The sequence below is a fragment of the Chiroxiphia lanceolata genome, chromosome 4 (assembly GCF_009829145.1).
Source record: "Chiroxiphia lanceolata isolate bChiLan1 chromosome 4, bChiLan1.pri, whole genome shotgun sequence".
Lineage (NCBI taxonomy): Eukaryota > Metazoa > Chordata > Aves > Passeriformes > Pipridae > Chiroxiphia > Chiroxiphia lanceolata.
The window spans coordinates 73,926,956-73,949,116 of record NC_045640.1 but is presented as its reverse complement, the minus strand read 5'-3'; the positions used below and the strand labels follow the sequence as shown (position 1 = coordinate 73,949,116).

At 47.3% G+C, this 22,161-nt stretch overlaps 1 protein-coding gene across 9 annotated transcripts in view; it reads left to right on the top strand.

Moving 5' to 3' along the window:
- SLC4A4 (solute carrier family 4 member 4) overlaps nt 1-22,161 on the top strand; it is a 140,544-nt gene that overhangs the window by 99,603 nt on the left and 18,780 nt on the right. For 8 of the 9 annotated variants that reach the window (XM_032685530.1, XM_032685536.1, XM_032685532.1 and 5 more), the window contains 11 exons: nt 284-379; nt 1,795-1,871; nt 7,318-7,475; nt 11,383-11,470; nt 12,211-12,365; nt 12,644-12,757; nt 13,476-13,650; nt 16,387-16,520; nt 18,858-19,129; nt 20,735-20,805; nt 21,024-21,212. In XM_032685530.1, coding sequence (XP_032541421.1) covers nt 284-379; nt 1,795-1,871; nt 7,318-7,475; nt 11,383-11,470; nt 12,211-12,365; nt 12,644-12,757; nt 13,476-13,650; nt 16,387-16,520; nt 18,858-19,129; nt 20,735-20,805; nt 21,024-21,212 — 1,529 coding nt within the window. The remainder of the gene's footprint in view (nt 1-283; nt 380-1,794; nt 1,872-7,317; nt 7,476-11,382; nt 11,471-12,210; nt 12,366-12,643; nt 12,758-13,475; nt 13,651-16,386; nt 16,521-18,857; nt 19,130-20,734; nt 20,806-21,023; nt 21,213-22,161) is intronic. The other variant, XM_032685537.1, reaches the window with a different exon arrangement.

Genomic DNA, 22,161 nt, shown 5'->3' with positions numbered 1-22,161 from the left:
CCTTGAGATCTGCTTCTGAGATGCCTCAATTTTAGACACCGGGGATGGAAAGCTGGCTCCAGCCCTGCCAAGATGGAGCTGCGGAGGAGATGTTGGGATCTAAATGAGTGGGCTTTGATCACCGCAGTGTGCGCATCAAACTCTCTCCTTGCCTGGCTTCCCCTCTGCTGCTGCTCCAGCCTTTCTTCCTCGCATAATTTCATTTTCTTTTCTTTTAACTTTTCCCCTTTGCTCTCTTCCTGCTCTTTGCTGCTGCTCCTGTCTCCTGCTTGCCGGGCACAAGCACGCAGCCCGCTCGAGAGCTCCGTGCCCTGCCTGGCCACCCGCACCTTGGATGATGAACTGGGAGTGCAGCGCAGCCCCAGCGTGGGATGGCTCAGTAAGTCCCGGGCAGGGCTCAGGGTGGGCTCAGGGCTGGGGGCCAGGAGAGGAAGAGGAAGAGGGAACTTGCCCCAGCCGGGCTCCTAACGCTTGCTGCTGCACTAACAATGGGAAAAGCATGGATGTGTTCCGTGGGGAATGGGGCTGCTCTGGCTGTTTGTGTTATCCACACTGTCCTCTCCACTGCTCTGTTTTGCTCTGTTTTCCTTTTTTCTTTCATCTGGAATGAAGCAGGTGGGTCAGGCCATACTCCCCTTCTGAGGGGGATCTAAGCTCTCTGGTGGCATTTTTTTCATCTAGAGAAGTATTCTTTGGCAGTTAAAGGGGTTTGAATATTTTAACTTCCATATAAATTAACCTCAAAAATAGGCTGTCGCCTTGATCTCTCAGGGATGAGCTGGACTGTTCTGCCTTTTGTAACATCTGATTTATCTAATTGTGCTTGGCTTCAGCTGTGCCAATGTTCCTGGATGTGGCAGGAGCACACAGCAGGTACAGTGTGGTTCCAGGTGGCTCACAAGAAGGAATACTTTGTCTACCCACGTGTTGTAAAGAAAACCCAGCTCTGGGGAGTCCAGAGTTTTTTCTTTCCACTCCTTCGGTTTTTCACTCCCGGTGCTGCTTTATTATTGAGTTTGTTTGTGCTGGGAGCTGATGAGCACTGAGGACTTGGACATTCCTTTTAGTGTGAATATCAAGTCAGTGTTGTCTCAAAGCATATTTGTTTGTTTGTGTTTTGGTGGGTTTGGGTTTTTTTTATTTATTTATTCTGCTGTGTCTCTGGGGATTGTCTTCGCCTCCCTGGTGAATTTGGTGTCAGGAATTGGTGACTTTTGTCCTGTCAGTGCGGTGCACATGTTGTTCTAATCAGTGCGTTGCTTAAGGTTCATGAGCTTAGTTAATGGGCTCACTGGAGCAAGGGAGATGTTTATTAGGGGCTGTTGTGAAGGACCAGGAGCTGCCACTCTCCCTCTCTGTGTGAGCTGTGTACAGTGTCTGGGATGCTGAGGAGGGCAGGTGCCATCCACGTAGAAGAACTGAGGTGAGGGATTTGCACCCTTGGAAGGTCCCAGCCCTGTGGAGGGATGGATTTGTGGTGGGTCCTGGGTGACCCAGCACCATCAGTGTTAGCAGCCTGGTGCTGCTTTGCTTTTTCTCCTACAGGCAGGAGTTATGGAAGGTCATTGGACTCTTTTGCTGTCCTGGGAGTCACAGGAACGCTGTGAGTCGGAGAAGACAGAGCATTAGCGTCTTAAATCTCCCATGTGCCACATCAAGTGACAGAAGCAGCCTGTCAGGGTCTGAAATTCCCCCCGTCAGCCTCCCAAGGAAAGGTGTTGCTGTAGCCTGAGCCTCTGTGTTCTGACCAGATCCAAACAGGTGCTTTAACTTGTGTTGGCCTTGTTCCTGCAGGCAGCCCAGCCATGGCTCACCGAAACCTGACTTCCACCAGCCTGAACGACATCTCAGACAAGCCTGAGAAGGACCAGGTAAGCTCCAGGTCTAGCCTTCACTTGAAGATGTGTATGGAGAGGAGCTGGGTGTTGGGAAAAGGGCTCTCTGTACCTTAGCATGGAAAAAGAAGAGGGTGAACAAGCATTTTTGAGCCCTCTGACTGGATCCTCCACTTCTTAAGCACCAGCCCTTGAAAACAGCAGGTTAAACTCTTAGCAGGTCTGAAGCAAGTGACACCACATACACTGCCTCTTGCTGATAGCCATGAGAAAGGAGGGAAAATACCCAGGGACTGATGGAGTTCTGATCCTTTTCCTGCTGAAGGATTACAAGGGTCCTACAGCACCCCAGGATGAGTGTTCACAGGGACTGTGGGATAGAGCAGGAGCACGCAGGGGGCACGTGTCCCTGCTACAGCAGCTGGTGGAACAGGGAAGGTGACTGTGCTGACAGGTAACATGGAAGAGCAGCTCCAAAGTGGAGTAATGAAGTTAAAATTGGCCTTTAGTACCGAGTCTCCATGGATCTGACCCCTTTCTTAGACCAGGGTAATGTTTGTGCTGTGGCGTACGGGCTGTCTTTGTCTGTACTTCCGTCCTTTCCGAAGGCTGCCGGCTCTGAGGGGTAAGAGTGAGTTTATTCCAACTCTTAGAAGACTGGTGGCTGAATGAGGCCTCTGTGCAAGTTTCAAAAAACCTTTTGTCTGGGTTCAAAAAGTGGGTTATTCTCAAAGCCCGGCTGTTTCTTTCGGAGAATCTTTTTTTTTTTCCCGCATCTTTCAGCATTCCCTAGTCCCATGGTGATTCTGAATGCAAATGAGAGTCCCTTTGGAAAATTATTTGGGTAACACAGCGTTGCTGACCAGTTGAGAATGACTCCAGTCCTTCAACAGTGGCTGGTCACAACCGTCTGTAGGTACAACCTTAAAGGGACACAGCAACATAATCAAGGTAGAAAAGTGAGGTCAGAGTAATTAAATATTTTAAAAATAAATAGATATTCACATAAATAAATATGCTTTCATGGAAAGAGAAGGGGGGCAGCGTGTTTTGCACTGACCTCAGTGTCATGCAGTGTTGTAGCCTCATCTGTACTGGCTGGGTTTCCAAAATACCTGTTTCCTTTGAATTCACACAGCCACACCTGGGGAAGGAGGAAGATTGTAGAACAGCTTTTTGTTGTTGGACAAACTGCTGGTTTATATTTTTAATCCCATTATAACTGGGGTTTTATAGCTAGACCAGCCCGAAGCTGGGGCTGAACATTGCAGCAGCTTCACAGCTCTCAGCAGTGCAGACAGGCCCCATTGCCCCTCCTGCTCCAGTGTCTCTGGGCTTACAGATAATGGACTTCTTGTGGAGAACTGGGTATAAAAATAGATGTAACACTAATAGGGAAACCTGTTAATAAATCCAGTTTGGGAGCACACTCCAAAGTTTTTAGCTTCCAATGTAGATAATGCCTGGCTGTTGGTCGTCAGAACCATTACTTGATAAGTGTCGAGTTCCAAAAAGCCTCTCAGTTAATTAGCCTGTGTCCTGCTGATGAACTTTGCACACTGGGAGCCGTGTCCCCTATGCCTTGAGAAATCACCTTAGAGCTCAGTTTTTGTTGCTGACTGACTCAGACTCCTGCCTTGATAAAGTTTGTGGCATTGTGGTGATGCCTGGCAACTCCTTTGAGCAGAACTCAGCGTGCCGTATGGGGGGGCACAGCAATAATCCATCATGTTTCCACAACAGGAGCTGGAAAGGGAACAGGTTTTCTTGCTTTGGCAGCAGAGTGACTGGCTTTTGTTATTTGGGCATCCCATCTGGGAACTGGACAGTTAGTGAGGCCATACAGGGAGGTGGGAGTCTGCTGGAGACACAGAATATTCCAATTTTTATTTATTCATGTGAATAAGAACTGCAGCTGGTGAGGTCAGTTTACAGCAGTTGCTTGGAGCAGGACTGCCTTCCTGCATCCTTGATCAATCCCTGTTTTTACAGAGATAAAGGATTGTGTCCCCATGCTTTAAAGGAAGGAAGGCTTTGAGCTAACTTATCCGTACCTTCGGTAGCTTTCCTGACTTCCTGCATCCCTTATTTTCAGTTTTGCAACCCTTAATGCTATTTGGAACGGTGCAATGAACAGTATAGGTATTTTGTAGCCAGAATATTCCTTTAATCTGTGGCTTCCCTGCTCCTTTCCTCTGGATATGTTGTAAGGTTAAGGTTTCACATGGGCTCGTGCCCCTTGGACAGTTGCCTGTCAGAGAATCCTCCCGGACTTATCCCTCCTGCTGCTCTCCCATCAGTGCCAGGCAGCTCTGCCTGGCTCAGGGGTGTTATTTATGAATACTGAATCAGGTAGTTTGCATCAGCCGGCTCTCTCTGCCATGGGAATGATGGCTTGATCCTTTGGGATTGCAAAGAGGCTGGCTCAGCATCCCCAGCGTCCTGCAGGAGCCGGCAGGGCCCTGACTCAAACCGCTCCGATGAGAAAGAGCTTCAGTAGCGGCCCACGGACTTGGGGGTTGCTGTTTTGTCATGTCTTTGCTTTGGGCTTGTTTGGAGTTTTATAAGGATAATTAGGGAAGAGGAGCTGTATTCCCTTTCATTGTGTTTGTGTTGGCAGAGCACTACTCCTGAGGTCGCAACACGGAGAAAGGGATTTACCTCCATTTCTTTTATTTTAGGAGATGTTGGCTGCAGGTAATGACCTGGGCATTCGCAGCTGGAGAGACAAGTAGTGGCACTTTGGGACAATTTATTCTTCTCTTCTGTTTTCCAATTAATACATGAGCATCTAGGCTTCTTGCTTTCTCCTGGACTCCCAACTCTCTGCTGCCAGATGCATCAGTGGTGTCGGTGCCGCGTCCATAAAACCAGGACTTCTCACGGCAGTAGAATTCCTGCGGCTCTTGAAGGTCAAGCTCTTAGATCAAGATTTTCTTTAACTCTGTATTCACAGAATCCCAGACTGGTTTGAGTTGGAAGGGACCTTAAAGCTCATCTTGTTCTACAACCCTTTCGTGGGCAGGGACACATTCCATTATCCCAAGTTGCTCCAAGCCCCATCCAGCCTGGCCTTGGACGCTTCCAAGGATGGGGCAGTCACAGCTCAGTAATTCAAAAACATTTAAAACTCTTTTTTTCAGCTTATGTGTGAAGCAAAGGGGTTGAAAGGAGTCCTCTGGTGCCATGGTGCCAGCAAACCATAGGAGGCTGGGGAAGTTCCTACTGCTGTTCCCACTCCAGTCCCTCCTCCCGTGAGAAATCCTTTGGCCGTGCTCTATTAGAATGTCCTTGGCACCTCTGAGTGACTGAACCACCAGGACTCCTCCGGTGCTCAACATGTAAAATGAAGGAACATGAAAGAAAATCTGTTTTCCCAGGGACCTGCTATTCCTGAGCCTGATGCAACAGCATATAGAAAGGGAACGTATGTTGATATAAGGGGAGTTTCCTGACACGGCGTTATCTCCGCTTCCCAAGGGCTTGGAAGTGGGACAAACCTGGCTCTGAATGAATGTGGTCAGTGAGAGGGAGGCACAAAACCCTCCCTATTTGTTGTGGTGTGGGCACTGTGTATTCAAACCGGTGTTTCCATATCAACAGGGGATCTGTGCCAAAGCCAGCACTGCAGTTAAAAAAGAAATTGGCCTTGTTGAGAGAAACCCTCCTGCCTTTCCTGGGGACCAGTAGATGGGGAGGGCACTGGCACGATCCCACTCTTGGGAATGCAGTCCAGTGATTGATAGTGGGAGCCATTCACTGCTTTTCCTGTTTGAACATCTCCTCACCTCCACAGTTGCAAGCAGACATTCCCAATTTTGAGGTCTGTCAGCCTGGGTGACCTACTTTCACTCCATGGAACTCCAATGGAAATTACTGTTTTCCAGTACAGATCACTACCACCTTTCTGGAGAGAAGGAAGAGTTTGCAGGAAGTTTAGTTAACTGGGATTTCGTTTACTTTGGCCGTTTATCATGATGCAGAGAGCAGTTTCGCTTGCCTGGTTTCTCCCCGTATCCACAGTGCACTGCTAAAGTGTCCCTGGGGGATGGAGCAGCCTGGAAGGTCCCCCTTGAGGCAGGTGTTCATGGAATAAGTCATGGGAAAGACTATAAGCTATATGTGAGCAGATACAAAAAGCAGAGAGACAGAGGCAGGTTCAAATTCCTGGGGGAATTAACCTTCCTTAAGTGCTACTTAGGAGTGTGTACTTAGGAGCTGCTTTCATTTCTGATCGATGCAAAGTGATGATGATTGGAGTGTACATTTAAGGAAATTGGAATTTTCAGGTTGCTGTGCCTTTTTGCAACTACAGTGCTGGGGACCTGCAGCCTTCAACATTAGTGGTCAGGTTGGAAGGATGCTCAATTTGGCAGAGTGCAGGGGAAGGTGAAACTCCCTGCTCCCGGGTGCTGCTGAGGACTTAAATCTTTCCAAAGCTGCTTCGGAGAACGGTTCAAATGGATTTTAAGTGCTGACTGCACCCTTCCCATCACCTGTCTGATAAATGATTTAAGAAGGTGGTGAGTGGTGCTGCAAAACTCATTTGGAGCTAAAAACCCCCACTATAATAGCAGCTCTTGGAAATTAGTCATGGTGGTTTGCTGTGCTGGGTGAGGGGAGACTGAAGGGCCAGAGCCTTTGGCATCGGGAACTGGGCAGTCACAGGAGTGGAGACTCTGCAGGTCAGTTCTGGCTCAGAAAATCACCTGGGTTTGGGCCGTGTGTTCAAACCAGACCTGGTGTTGCCAAACCATCCTTGTTCAGCAACGTGGCCAAGTGGATTTGCCGCCGTCCCATTGTTTTTTTAATCACCACTATCCTCCCAGACACTGTCTATGGAAGAACTGGTAGCACTTTTCCAGGCTTCCTCCACAGAGCTCCTTGATGCTTATTTACTATTTCCTCTGGTGGTGATCCTGACTGAAGCATGCAGGGGTAGGATGGTTCCAGCAGTTTCTTCCTGCTTAATCAATTGATGCCTTTTCCTGAGACTTTTTCCGTTTTTCTCCTTCCTTGAGTTGCCTGGCGCAGCTCATTAGAGATTCATAGCCCAGTTCAGTCCCTGCCCCCTTAGTGTTCCTGGCAGTACATCCTCCCTCTCCATTCACCCTTCGCCAGGCACACACAGAGCATCTCCAGAGGTCACCCAGGGAGAGAGGACGGATTTGGGAACTAGCTAAGGGCAGGGCTTTCAGAAGCCTCCAACTCCAAATTAATTCTGCCGCTGCCAAATTTCAGACAAAGGTGTCTCGCAGAGGCTGATTTTTAGAACTCAGTGGCTGCTGCCACAGCGTTCTCCCATTCCCTGCTGATGACATTTCTCCAGAGTTGGAATTAGCTGACCTTTGTCAGCCTGAGGATGTGTGTTGCGGAGTGCGCGCACTTAGAGTACAGAGGTGCAGAGAAGCAGTACAGAAGTACGAGAAGCACATGCCTGACACCACTCAGTTTTCTTTTCCTTCCTCTTTCGCTGCTGCAGCTGAAGAACAAATTCATGAAGAAGTTGCCCCGTGACGCTGAGGCCTCCAACGTGCTGGTGGGGGAGGTGGATTTCCTGGAGGGCCCCTTCATCGCCTTCGTGCGACTGCAGCAGGCCGTCATGCTGGGAGCGCTCACCGAGGTCCCCGTGCCCACCCGGTAAGGGAACCAGCCCCCAGGGATCTGCCTCTTAAAGTAAAAAACCTCTCACAGTGAAAACACCAGGCCAGAAGGAGGTCTTCTCCACTGCTTTCCATCCTGTGACATGGATAATGGTCAGGATTGGTGGCGTAAAGTAACAAAACTCACTGATGCTGCTTTGTAATTTTCAGGTCCTGAGTTTGGTTATAAGTAAAACATTACAGAAACTTAGTAGCTCAGTAGTAAAGGGCACTATCAGTGTCACATTTAACACCTGGGGCTTTCTTCCTGCCCTTTCTGTACGGATCTCAGATTCCCTCTGCACATTTTTGCTGTACATGTTGTTCCTCTTCAGCTCAGATCAGATGAAGGATTCAGTTCTGTCCCTGCTGGGGCAAAAATATATTCGGATAATCTGAGACATGCAATTCTATTGGGGCTGGTGGATTTGTAACGCATAATGGCTGAGGGAAAAATGTCAGATAAATATTTTATTTATTGTGACTCGTGTTGCAAGTTGATCTGAGTCTCACAAACCGCAGTGTATCTTGTGTTCTTAAATATTTGAAGTCACTGCTTGAATATGCCTGGCTGTCTGAGCTGCCCTGTGTGAATTCATAGCAATATCACAGCCCTTGCACAGAATGGAAGTTACGCGGCTCTTGGAATCTGTGCCTTGTTTCTGTGTACCAAACAAAGGGAAAAGAGGATCTAGCTTTGCCCTTTAATTGTAGTAGCAGTGTTTGAATGTCTTGGGTTTTCATGAAGTGGTTTCTTACAGCCACGTCAACAACTGTTTGCACACGCTGGGTATTCGGGTAGGAGTGTGGGGACACAGAAGAGACTTCATTTTGTAGCAGGTTACTCATTCCTCAGCATTCCTGGGCTTTGTGTGCTTCACTATTTCAGCTCCCAAGTGCAATCCCACTGACTCTGTTTTTTTAAACACGCCTCCGAGTGCTTTTCCACAGATGTAAAATTAGGTATTGTTTGCTGTGGTGGTGGGAGCTGGGAAGTTGAATCCGGGATTGCTGGGCAGCCTCATGACTCAATAGCGTTAATCAAGGCAATATGTCCTTCCATGCCAGCATTTTTCCCAGGAAATAGTATTATCCATTTGCTGTCCTCCAAAGCAAATGCTGGCCCTAATCAAAGCAGGGAGGCTCATTAGATGGCTTTCATGAGTGATGAAGAGCCATTTGCAATGGCTGCATCCTTCGAAATTCAATCAAGGAAATCCCCTCAGGGCCCGAGGAGCTGTGATGGAGCATCTCCTCCCATGCCCCGGTTCCTGCTGTGAACCTGCACTTAAAGCCCGCAGACTCCACAGGATGCTGCAACTGGAGCCTCTGGCATGCCCACCCTTCTCTCCCTTGGGGCTTCTCCTCTTATCTTGTTAAATTATCGATTTCCTGGTAAAGTTGTGGACACCACACCGTCCAAGCTGGGCACTTTTTTTCTTCATGCTTTTTTGCAAAGCATTTTAAGTATTTCCTTTACTTAAAAGCAAATTTTTACTTAAAAGAAACAGGAAGATCTCACAAACTTCCCAGAAAAGTTATCTCCACCAGGTGTTTTCATACAGCCCTAGTAATAAAAATCAGGGAGATGCAATAGGAATGGAGATATCCCAACCTTTCCTGAGCTTTCTTTTTACTGGTCAGATTGATAAAAACCTTTTAAACTTCTGGTTTTGTCGCGTCAGATTTAATCCCACAGCACTCAGGGCTCCTCGTTTGGAGAAGCCCTGAGCTTGCAGCATGGCTTGGGCATGGCTGCTGCCAAGACAGCACAAGAGAAGGAACTGTGTGTTTTCCTCAGAGAAATGGGCAGTCCTGCGTTCAAGGGTGCTGGTTAATGGAATGATAATGGGGAAAACGAAGGGGAATGAGCAAGGAGATGTTTTGTGAAGATAAGCTGCACAGACTTGCACAGTCTGGTGTGCAGTGCTGGGAAAGGCCTGTGTCTGCAGGTTTCAGATGAAGTGAAGTAACTTGCCCAAAGGTCACCTGGGAAGCGTGTGGCAAATCCAGCATCAGGTTCTCCTCCCAGGCCTCCTGACTGAAGCTTTTCACTGCAAAGGCACCTTTCCTCTAGGAGTTGTCTGAGATTCCTTTGTTCAGGTGCCTTTAACCCTTATGGAGGTGCTGCTCTTGCTGCAGGCTGGAGGCATGGATGAGCAGGCTGGACTCGGATCTTGGTTTAGTTGCTCTTCCTCTTTTTTTTCTTGTTTTGGGGACAAGGACGAGGGGATGGGACATGGGACGACCCTGTCTCCTGGACTGACCATAACAGGCTGTCCACTCCCTAATCCAGAGTTACTGGGCTTGTACATCCTATTGCTGAATTAGGACAAAGAATTTGGAAAATGCCACATACTGCTTTTTTTCCAAGAGTGTTTTAGTAGTGAAGGAGTATTCAGGTGCTGCTGCTCTGTGCTGGAAGAGATCCAGCTGGTGGAATTATTGCAGAAGACTCTTATGAAAATACCAGGAAAATGCCAAGCAGCAACTCCTGAAGTTATGAACTCCTTTTTTAAAATTCATATATTTGGCTAAGTTGCATCCTGGAGTTTGGAAAGAGTTGGCTGAGGAACAGTTTGTCTTGAATGTTGTTTTATAATAACTGGTGAAACAGGGAAAGTTCCAGGAGGTGGGAGGAGAGCAGGGGACATAACCTGGGTGTGTGTGGCTTACTCAACTCCATGTGAACCTCAAGTAAAACACTTGAACGCCTTGTGAAGAACTCGAGTAAGAAGTGTTATGTAGTAGTGCCAATCAGTATGTATTTATGGATCCTGTCCTATCACTTGCTGCCTTTTTTTTTTTTTATAGGACTCTAAATTTTTTAAATAGAAAGTCTACTTGTTTGGATATAATACTCCTCATAAGCCATTTGACTTAGTACCTCACAATATTTTGATTTAGGGAGCTAAAATAATACTTAATCCAGTGCTTGGAATGGGAGAGGTACTTCTGGTGAGGTTATTTTATCTGTGTGTTTGCACTGACAAAGGTTTCGTATCATGGTGTTTTTCCAGCTCATCAGCAGTGACTTGGATGTAGTTGCTGTGCAAAGAGATTATGTAAGAAATTAAGTGTCCAAGGCCAAGTTGGATGGGGCTTGGAGCAACTTGGATTAGTGGAAGGTGTCAGGGGTTGGAACTAAATGGCATTTAGATGATAAGAGAAATAGAAACTTTACTGACGGTATCCCAGAGTGCCCAAATAAGGAGCAATATCATCTTAGAGAAGTCCTAGAGAATTAGATAAGGGATGTAACTCAAACAAACAGGATGTAAACTAAGCTCTGTGTACCCAAACAAGATAAAGAACAAACATTACCGTTTTTGGTGAAACACAATGATGCTGTGCCTGCTCAAGAACTGAGGTCCAGATGACAAAGAAGACCCAGAAGGACCAAAAAATGACTTCCAGTAGGGATGTGACTATATAAAGCAAACTAATGAATATGCATTAAATAAGCAAGAATATCTAATGAATATGTAAATACTTTGTGTAATAAAGAGTCCTGTCTATCTGTCATTTGGCACGTTCAATTAGAGGAGCTGTCCTCTGAACGTCCAGCACTGAACAAAGAACGCCCTTTTTAACACCCTCAAATTGATGTTAAGAAGTTTGTTTCTGCTGCTTTTCAGTATCATAGGGTCATTTCCAACCCAAACTATTCTGTGGTTCCATGAAACAAGTCCCTGTGGAGGTGGACAGGCTTTGTGTGTTGCACGGGACATGATGGGCTGCAGGGTGTAACCTCTGCTCCCGAGGTAGCTGGAGGCTGCTGGCAGTTTCTGCATCCCTAACAAGAACCACAACTTTTTGAAGTCATATTTCTGTCTAGATGTTGTATAAATAACAAGCAATTTGTTTTGCCATCCTAAATGGGAACAATCTCTTGGTTTTGTCAGATTTCTCTTCATTCTGCTGGGACCGAAGGGCAAAGCAAAGTCCTACCATGAGATCGGCCGAGCCATTGCCACACTGATGTCGGATGAGGTAGGTGTCTTGGCATCTCCCATGGAGAAGGGGTTCTCCCAGGTAATGATATCCATTTCCCCAGACTGGTCGACATGAATGAGCATTCACGTAAAGCCGGAATATCCAGATGTCACCTCCCGATTCCATCTGTGGACGTAGTTATTGCCTCTGGCCTCATGGTTTTGTAAGAGCGTGACTAGAGGAGGTGTTTGTGCACCGCGTGTGTTTTCCTGCTGGCAGTCACTCTTGCAAATCAACTGTGAATTAATTGCTGAATTAATTCTGTCGTGGTCTGTGCCTTGTGTCCCATTCCACCATCCCAGTATCCCACAGCCACGCTTCCGGTGGTGTCATTATTTCTATGTCACAGAGTTGAAAATGAACCTGGGTTTGATAGACTAAGTAGGCGGCTTTGTAAAAGTGTCTTCTCAAATTGAAACTCCTTATGTAGAGGAAAACTCTTTTTTTGGATAAAGAAATACATGATTGCTTTAGTAATATTTTTAAAGGTTAGAAATGTATGTTTTGCTTAAAATTAGAAACATGCCTGCAGGAAAGAATCTCTGTCATTGTCCACCTGAAGGAAGGGGCTTTTCTGAGGATCACACCTCCTCATACCAAATGTCCTGATATTTCTTCAGAGGTTTTTGAGAAGGAATTAAGTTGGTTTTGTAGAATATAACTAGGCAGCTGCCTCTGGAGTCTGGGCTACAGAAAATGCAAACCTATTCCATATGAAATCTCTCTTTTCCTTGCAGGTATTCCACGACATTGCCTATAAAGCCAAGGACCGGCAGGACCTGATTGCAGGCATCGATGAGTTTCTGGATGAAGTCATTGTGCTCCCCCCTGGGGAATGGGATCCAGCCATTAGGATAGAGCCTCCCAAGTCTCTCCCTTCTTCAGATAAGAGGTAATAGCAGGAGACAGTGTCCATGATGAAGGACAGTGGGCATCAGGTCTGAAAAGGTGATGGGAAGAGCCAGTGCTTTGGTTGCACCAGGGGTATTTATTGAGTGACCTGTAGCTGTCTGTCCATATTTATAAAGCCCTGGAGGTATTTTCAGGTCTTCCTTAGTAACTGGAGGGAGGATGTTTCTGCAGTTCTGTACCTTTTAAGGTGATATAGGCACATAACAGAATGTAGCTGTGTTCTGCTTGGTCCTTCTGACACGCCGCGTTCTTGCCCAGGAAGAACATGTACTCGGGTGGGGAGAACCTGCAGATGAACGGGGACACCCCTCACGATGGAGGGCACGGCGGCGGGGGCCACGGGGACTGCGAGGAGCTGCAGCGCACGGGCAGGTGGGTCCAAGGGTTAAAAAAGTCATTAAAAAGGGCAGAAGGTGACATGTACCTGTCTGCCACCGTGTCAGAGCAGTCCTGGTGTTGGTGGGGAGCTGTGAGCAGGGGAACAAGAGGCTCAACAGAAACGTATTTCAAGCTGGCAACGTCAGAGCCACGTGGAGTTTATAAGAGTTAAATGCTGTCTTGTCTGGCATCGTACAAAAAGGCATGTCTGCAAGTGAGTTCCCTTGTTCTCCAAGATTATTTCCTGTGTGTTTTTACGTCCGGTTCTTTTGCTGGTTAACAATTAGAAGCATTTTTCCATATAGGAGATTGTTTGGCTCGTCCAGCCATGGTGTCTGCCATGTGGAGAAATTTAGTCAGGGATGTAGACCAGAGTTAATCTATTTTATTACATCAACTAATATAGTTGGAGAAAAAAAAACCCAACAGACAAGCTTCCTGAACTGCAAACTGTAGTGATCTGTTTTAGCAAGGCTTGTGTTCCTGAAATTTGTCTCTTTCCAGCTGCATTGCATGTTCAAGATATTATCTATCTTTAAAACATTATCTCTGATATTCCTGGACCACCACAGCTGCAATAAGACTGTGTGTAATGTGGTGATCTCACTCCTTTGAGATAATACCTCATTGCTGGCAGTGTCTCTGATGGCTTATCATGGTGACTTTCACTGTAAAACATTTTTCACGAGTCTCCTCTTTCTTGTCCTTGCAGATTCTGTGGGGGCTTGATCAAAGACATAAAGAGAAAAGCACCGTTCTTCGCCAGCGACTTCTACGACGCTTTAAACATCCAGGCCCTCTCAGCCATCCTCTTTATCTACCTGGCCACTGTCACCAACGCCATCACTTTTGGGGGATTGCTTGGGGATGCTACGGAGAACATGCAGGTGAGCAAGAGCTTTCAGAACCATCAAACAGCATTTCGTTCTTACTGTCCAGTCAGAGGAGCGTTTGGGCACCCACAGAGCTGGAATTCTGGATACAATAATGGAGTTGTCCTGTGTTTTTACTGCTTTCTCTGCTATTGTTGGCTGTCCTTTGACAGATTGTACAGGACTTACCTTAAATGGTGATTAAAAGCAGGCCAGGAGGTGGAGAAGGTGTTTGCTCCTTCTCTAGAGATAAGTTCCTCTGATCTGCTCTCAGTTGTGCCATTTCAGTCCAAATAAGTTTGCTAAGTCTGATTCAGACTTTCCATATCTGAATCCTCTGCCTGACTCCTACAATCCCTGGGCTTCTGTCTCTCTGGTGAAAAGAACATACTAAAATTCATAGGAAAGTGAGTAAATCAGGAGATGTGACACAGGAGAGAACGGTAAGGTCTTCAGAAAGATGAATTTTGAAGTAGTGGGAGATCCTGAGAACCAGCTGGCATATCCATGGACAGGCTGCATCAGTGGACAAGGCAAGAGTTGGGGCTTCAAAGGATAGCTCGGGCTGAAGGAAGGGGATTCTGCTTAACAATGCCATAGGGGCTTCATGTTAGTGGAAAAATGGGAAAAATAGGAGGTTGTATTTAGACAGATTCAGTGCAACCACATCAAATTTCCTAACAATAATTAGGATTGTAGTGACAGTGACTAAATTACTAATTTAAGCAGGTTTAATTAAGTTAAACATAGAAAAAGAGGATGTGTATCTGGAACTTTGCGCTTCCCTGTGATGAATTACAGGCTGGAGTAAGATCCAGCAGCCTGTGGAGTACCAAACTTCCTTCTCCCCTGTGCTAACATTTTGCCTTTTCTGAGACTCATGGAAGTCAGGAATGGTGGTGCCTCTTGGACCCATCAGTGAGCAGCACTGGGCTGTCACTGGATAGCAGAGCAAAGCCTGTCTGCTCTGCTTCTGAATGAGGTGCAGTCTTTAAATTAGGAGGAGAAAGAGGAAATGTTACCCGATTCCAAGTTTAGAATCCCTTTATTGTGAGTGACCAAAAGCCTCTTCTGTTACCCTTGTACCCCATAAACGTGTATTATCAAGTAGCAAAAAAAGAAAAACGGTATTTTTGGGTCTACCACATCACAGTTCCTGTGTCTTGTTGGCTGCAAAGAGTGATGTGGCTGTTGCTGGGGCAGACCCTGAGCACGGCCCGTCCCTGCTGCCTGTCCCAGGAGCTGCTCCGGCCAGTGCTTCCTTAACAGCTCACTCCAGAGTTCTGTGTTTCTGCGAAAAGACACTATTCTTAGCTTCAGACACGTGGAAGAATGTAGGGAAAAGAGATTCCAGATGCGCTGGCCGCAAGGGCCCTCTCCATGAGTAATGCCAGAGGAGCGGAGGGGATCGGCTGTGTGGATGCCGTTCCTCGCCCCGGGAGCAACCGACTCATCCTCACAAGTCCCCCAGAGGCATCCAGCAAATATTACTTTCCTCAGTGTAAACACTGATTTATGTCTTTCCAAGGAAGAGAGACACAAAACTGGAACTTAAATTCTTCACAATATCCCTGATAAGTCAGGAAAACTGCAGCCCCATCCCTGCAGCGTGTCATGGATGGAAGGAAGGATCTGCGTGTGCTCTTAATTAACATGTGTGGCATTAATGAGGCTGCTGATTCACACAGCTCCAACCATGCAAATAAGCCCAGGGTTAAATCCATCCCTGGTTGTTGGGAACATGTTCCTGGAGAGGGTAATATAGATGGCTGCACGTCCTATTCAGTAGAAGATGATGCTCTTATTACTCCTTTAAAACTCAGTCAAGTGTAAATAGATTAAGAGTAAATGAGGTAAGATCAGCACGTTCTGCACACTCGGCCAGTAATCACATTTTATTGCCATTTATATTTCATCCACATTTTTCATTTTAAAAGTAGACATTGTCCAGCTACAGCTGGACATGAAAATCCAAGAATGCACCAAGTGTGCTGTTCTGTCCTTCTCCAGCCAAGCTGCTTTGCCACGTGTGCCAAAGGTAATTATAGAGCTCGTTAAGTATGGAATTTATGGCTTGCTGGTGACATCTGATGAAGTTGGGTCTTAACACGTGGCTGCTGGGTGAAACAACCTTGTTTGGTTTGTGTCTTACTTACTAAACCAGTGACTTGAAAGAGAGGCAGGTTGTTTATCTAGAAAATGTCTGCTCAGTTGGAGAGAGAAAATATCCCATGTCCATTGTTCTGGGGGATTTTGGTGTTGTCCTGTAGCCACACTCTGCTACAACTGTTTGAGGAGTCCCACAGACGTGTCTCTTTACTGTCAAAGGCTTGGAAGATCATGGAATGATACAGTGGTTTGGGTTGGAAGGAACCACAAAGGGGTCTGGTTCCAACTCCTCTACCACAGGCAGGGACGCCTTCCACTAGACCAGGTTGCTCCAAGCCCCGTCCAACCTGCCCTTGGATGTTCCAGGAGTTCCCTTTAAGTGGTCCTTGAAAACACTCTCCCCTCCTTGTCAAATATAAGATACAATATATAGCATTGATAACCTGTGGAACTCAGATATCCAAGGGGGTTTGGTGGTTATCCCGAGTAACTGTGGACTGCGTGGGACCAACACATCTCAGTGTGAGCTGCAGGAGAGGCAGAGGATGCTCTTCCCTTGCAGCCCACGGCCGGTCACCGACAGAACTGCTCATTTCTAAAGGGTTCTGCAGCAGAGGTGACCCTTGTGCCGTGTGTCCGCAGGGCGTGTTGGAGAGCTTCCTGGGCACGGCCGTCACCGGCGCCATATTTTGCCTTTTGGCTGGTCAGCCCCTCACCATTCTGAGCAGCACAGGGCCCGTCCTGGTCTTCGAGCGGCTCCTCTTCAACTTCAGCAAGTGAGTACGCGGGGGGAGAGGGCGGGGGGGAGGAATGTCCCATGGTAATGAAATCCCAGCCAGGGAATGAGCTGCCTGGCGGTGGGGAAGGAGGGGATTTAGTGCACGAAATGAAACATGTCGTCGTTCTCTCTTGGGATCCAGTGCAATCACATCAGGGATTTTCCCGGCACGCATGTCCCAAGGCGCTGCCCGGTGTGTGGCTGCCTGTCTCCGTGAGGCCTCCTGGAAAGAAATCCTTGACCAGTTCAGTCCTCCATGAGCGATTTGCTCTAGTTACAGTGTGCTGCTCCTCCCAGCCACTGCTTCCCTGGCTGCTCTGGATTTCCCATAGGAGCAAAGAAATCAATCCAGCTCTTCACTAACGAAATCCTGCGGGTCTCAAGGTTACCAAAAATTTGGCCTTAAATCTCTAATAGTTTGAAATAAACACTATCATTTGTGAAAGCAAAAGTGCCTGTGATAGAAACAGCCCCCAGAGTTCCGCAGTGGAGCTTTCCTGCAGTAAAGGCTCTTGGATTTTTTTCCATTTAACTGGTATAAAGAGGTTCTGCTCCCTCCCCTTTGTTGATAGCTGACACCCAGAGCCAAAGGGAGCCCGTTTTGTTAGGTGTGCTCATTTACCAGTCCCACATCTGCAATACCAGGAAAATACACAGGAATCCCTAGGGGAATCGGTGGTGTCATGGATGATTTTATGCATAGGGCTGCTGATCCTTGGGCCTGTGTTTTGCAAGGAGATCATTTTAGGTTACACAGAATACACCCCAAATCCCTTGCAGCCCATGTTCATGGCACTGCAGGTTGTGCAGGACTTGTGTTCCTACACAAAGGGAGGGATAGGGGCTAGGAAAAATAGATGGAAAATTAGATTATCCCAGAGAGGGAAACTGTAAGCTGCCAAAGGGTTGCAAGCTCCACAGTGGAACAAGAGGGGAGCACCTTTCTTTTCTTATTTTGGCTGGAATAAATGAATACAGTCAGGAATGGGCATGCTGCACCTGTTGGCATGTGGCAGGCGTGGCACAGCCCAGGTGCAGCACACAGCAGGAAAAAAGCAAGATGGAAAAGCACTTTGTACTGTTTTGGCAGGGAGAAGGTGGTTATTTTTAACCTGAGGAGGAGGTGGTGGTAATAAAAGCCATTGTCCTAACAACCTGCCGGAGCAGAAAGGCAGGAGTTTTCAAAGGGAGCCTTTCTCACAAGGAAATTGGAACTGAGGACTGTGATTTTTCTGTAATGCATTTGTGGTTGTTCCTATTCACAACATGCTGTTCCCTCCTGGGAGCAAAATTAGAAAGACTTCCCATTTACTGACTCATTTGAAGTGTGACTCGTGTGTGTGTCTGTGTGTGTGTGTATGGAGGGATTCCTAAAAGCACCTTGTGGACCCAGACATGTGCCTGGCTTTGGGTGCTCTGTGGTGCCAGCATGGGGGGGTCGATGCTACAGGACACAGTGCTTTTCCACCTGCTCTGTCAGCTTCAGACATGCTGCAGGAATTTGAGGGGTAAAAGCCAAACTAATATAGTTTGAAAGTCTTTGAAGTTCTTCAGTGGTGTGGAGCCAGGGTGTACCTGGGCTCCTGCCAGCCGCCTTCACGTGGATGGCAGCTCCTGCTCCCTCAGGCATGGACTCCGGATATTTCAAAGCTGTCACTGGGGTCTTTTGTTATTATTTTTCTCCTTGTCTTTTTTTAAATCTCTTTGTTTCTTACTTGCTCCTTACCCTCTCCCAGGCCAGGGCTCCTTGGCTTCCAGGGCTGGGGCTGCCAGTCCCAGCACCTCCCACTCCCTTTCCCAGAACAGACAGTAACCTCCCTGGCAGGTCTTTATCTGCGCCAGTGTCCCCTTTTGGCACTTGTTCACTCCTAAAAGCCCACCTTCGGACTCTGTGCCTGCATGGCACTGCAGCCTCGAGCAGCAAACCACAGGACCATCGTTCCCAGGAGGGAACAGTGCAGTTGACTCCGTGGTTCTCCTCAGCCTGCCAGTCCTGGCACCAGGGTTTGTCACAGAATCACGGAACATCCTAGGTTGGAAGGGACCTGCAAGGATCAGCAAGTCCAACTCCCTGCTCCTGGCAGGACTACCTAAAACTAAACCATATGACTGAGGGCATTGTCCAGATGCTCCTTGAACTGTCTCAGGCTTGGTGCCGTGACCGCTTCCCTGGGGAGCCTGTTCAGTGCCCGACCACCCTCTGGGGGGAGAACCTTTTCTTTATGTCCCATCTCAGCTTCCCCTGATGCAGATATTCCACGTAACATCTGCTTTGTACTTCCTGATCTTGTCTAACTCGATGTTTTCCTTTCTTGCCACCCCTGTCTTGTTGCAGGGACAATGACTTTGACTACCTGGAGTTCCGCCTCTGGATCGGCCTCTGGTCAGCCTTCCAGTGTCTCGTTCTCGTGGCCACCGATGCCAGCTTCCTGGTCAAGTACTTCACCCGCTTCACTGAAGAAGGATTTTCCTCCCTGATCAGCTTCATCTTCATTTATGATGCTTTCAAGAAGATGATCAAGCTGGCAGATCATTATCCCATCAACTCCGAGTTCAAGGTGGACTATATCACGCATTACTCTTGTGCCTGTAAACCAGTAGATCCAGGTAAGAGAGTGTTTCATTACCTCTCCAGTTTGCAGGTAGCAGGTGGCATTTGCTCTCTTTTTCCTTTGTGCTGCAGCTTGGATAATAGGTAGATTATTCCTTCTTTATCAGCTGTCTTCAGATACCCTATCTTAGTTTTTTTTGGAAGCTGAGGGGTGAATTTCACTGTATGCCCCTATACAAAATGTATGTTTGTATAGCCAACCTTTCTGAGACTCCTCCTGTGAGCAGCATGACCAGTAGAGAAGCTTCTCTGCACCCTTGTCTCCTTGCATCCCTCTGGCTGTCAGTTCCAAATGGCATTCCTCTGAGAATTCCTTGAAGGGGCAGAAGTGGCGGCCGTGTCACTGCCATGGAGATCAGGTCACTCCTGTTTCAAGTGCTGGAGCTGGATTTATTCAAGGTGTTACCCAAACATGGGTGGTTCCCACCTCCTGGTTGCATGGATGAGTGGGAAAGCACAAACAATTCCTCTCTAAGCAGAAGGGAAGTGTATCCAGAGGGCAGCCTATCTCCAGAGCGTGGGCTGCACGGCAGATAGAGCCTGTACATATAGGTCTGGGTACACAGCCGGGAACAAAGGGAAACAAAACCCAAATCCAAACAGAGGGAACGCTGGCTGTACCATTAGGGAAGCAGGGACCACTCCTTGGATCCTACACACAATGAGGAGTGAGTAAGAAGCTTGGTCTATGCTCAAAGTAAACTGCAGGTTACCTCAGCACACCTGTCCAACAGGAAAAGCTACTGGCTGCTCCTCACAGGTGTCAGGAGCCGGTTCCCTTGGAACCGGGTACCTGCCTTATTTATTAAACACAGGATCTTGGCGAGCACATGGATGCTGCTCTGGTGCTGCCTCTATTGGAATGGCACGGAGCCAGGACAGTGGGAATGGTCGATGCCAAGTCTCCACTTCCCATTGAAACACCTCTGACTCCCCAGACAGCAAAGGAAAAAAAGTTTATTTATGCAAAACCTCAGTAAAACCGTGAGGGTGGAGGTGGCGAGCCTGTTTGCAGCAAGGACTGCATTCCTAAATGAAATTTCAAATCCATGATTCCTAATGCTGCAAAAACCAGAGGAAAACGTGTCACTGCCACAGGGAATGCTGCTCCTTCTTTCAAAGGAATTACCCCCATCCTGTTGATTTCAATTACTTGCCATCTTTTTGTTTCTTTTAATTCAAAAAATGTGTTTGTGCTGGACGCTAAAATGCATTTTGCTTTTCTGGATATCTTGGGGGTTGTGCTTACATTTGAAATTAATCATTAGAGTGTTCTGTGGGTATTTAGTTGTCTGTCTGGTTTTCTGGTTTGTGTGGTTTTCTTTTTTTTTTTTTTTTTTTAAAACCATGAACTCCAAAAAAACCTCAGTTAGGTTTGGATTATGTTTCACTTAACCTTTTCTTTCAGTTTTGTGAGTGATTGATGATTGAAAGCTTTTGAGTCTCTCTAAAACAACACTTGTGACTTGCTTTACTGGAGCAAAGAGGTGGCAAACAGCTTGATGGAGTCAAGAAATTACTTATTAATTGGAATTTTCTCTCCTCTCTAGCCGTTTCCTGCATCCTGCTCACCATACACCCTTTTCTCTTCTCTCTTGCAGTTAATAACTCGTTCTTTAACAGGACAGCAGTGCTGTCAGACGATGAGCTGGTCTATTCCTCCTCTGAAATGGTGAGTTCCCCTTGGGAGGGCACGGATCCCATGGGCTGCAGAGTCTCAGTGGCGAGCTTTGGATCATGAGAAAGAAGTGGAGCTTGATGGGTCACGTCCGTTTGTGGGGGGCATGTGTGAAGGAAGTTGAGACACAGAGTAATAACTCCTTTTAGTCAGACACCAGCAGGAAAATGGTCTCACCCGAATCATTCTGTGATTCCCTTTTTTTCCTGCAGGACAACACCACCATTGACTGGGCTGCTCTGACAGCCAAAGAGTGCTTGAAATATGGGGGAAAACTTGAGGGCAACAGCTGTGACTATGTCCCTGACATCACCCTCATGTCTTTCATCCTCTTCTTCGGCACTTACACCTGCTCCATGGCCCTCAAGAAATTCAAGACCAGTCGCTATTTTCCCACCACTGTAAGTATCTCCTTTCACCCGAGCAGTCTTCCCCAGGGCAAAGGTCAGCCTTCCTTTTGGAGTAGCTGTCACGCACACAGGGAGGGGTGCTCTGCAGGGAAGCCAGGTTGGGCTGGTTGGGGTAAAAACATGGAACTGGTTAACCAAGGTATGCCTGGGATTGCTCCCAGTGGTTCTGGAGGGCACAGCTAAGGCACAGAAGAGCCAAGAGGAGCCATAATCTCTCCTGGGAATGTAGCAGGCATTTTAAAGGCGCTGAAGACAACACTTCCAAACCTACAGGCACCTCTCAGGTGCATCTGCTTGTTTTGTCCCCTCAGGTGAGGCTCCCACGCCAGACGTGCGAGCTGGAGCTTTCCGTGTGTGCCAAACCCGTGTTTCTCTCTGAGACTTGCCCCATTTTTGGCATTCTGACACACAGGGATTTATCCTGCATGGATGTTTACTGTTCTGCTATGTTACAATTGAACCTCTCTTACTTTTAATAAAAAGGAAACAAATTCCATCTGGGCTGGAATGCAGCTCAATTTATCTGTAACCATGTGAACCCAGGAAACCAGGAAGGAACAACGGCTCTGGAAGGCTCACACAGTTCCAGGCAAGCACAGTGGCTTCTGCACAGTTAAATTTTGGGATCTGACCAGTGGCAGCTTTAAGTTGTCGTATTCCAATGACTTCAGGAGAGCCGCAGTCTTAGGGATTTAGCTGAGAAGCCTGGTTTGTTTTCCTGTCAGCTTAGGTTGACTTATTACTTGAACAGCAAACAACGTAATCCCTGCCAGTCATACAGAGTATCTCATTTGTGGAAGTTTGGGTCTTCCCAAAAGGGAATTTTGTGACTTTCCATTGTGTTGTTTTTCATGCTCCCATTTAGGCTTTCAGACACCACAGTAAAGTACCAAGGCACTTGTAGGCAAATGGCACCAGACATGGCAGTGGGCATCTTTGT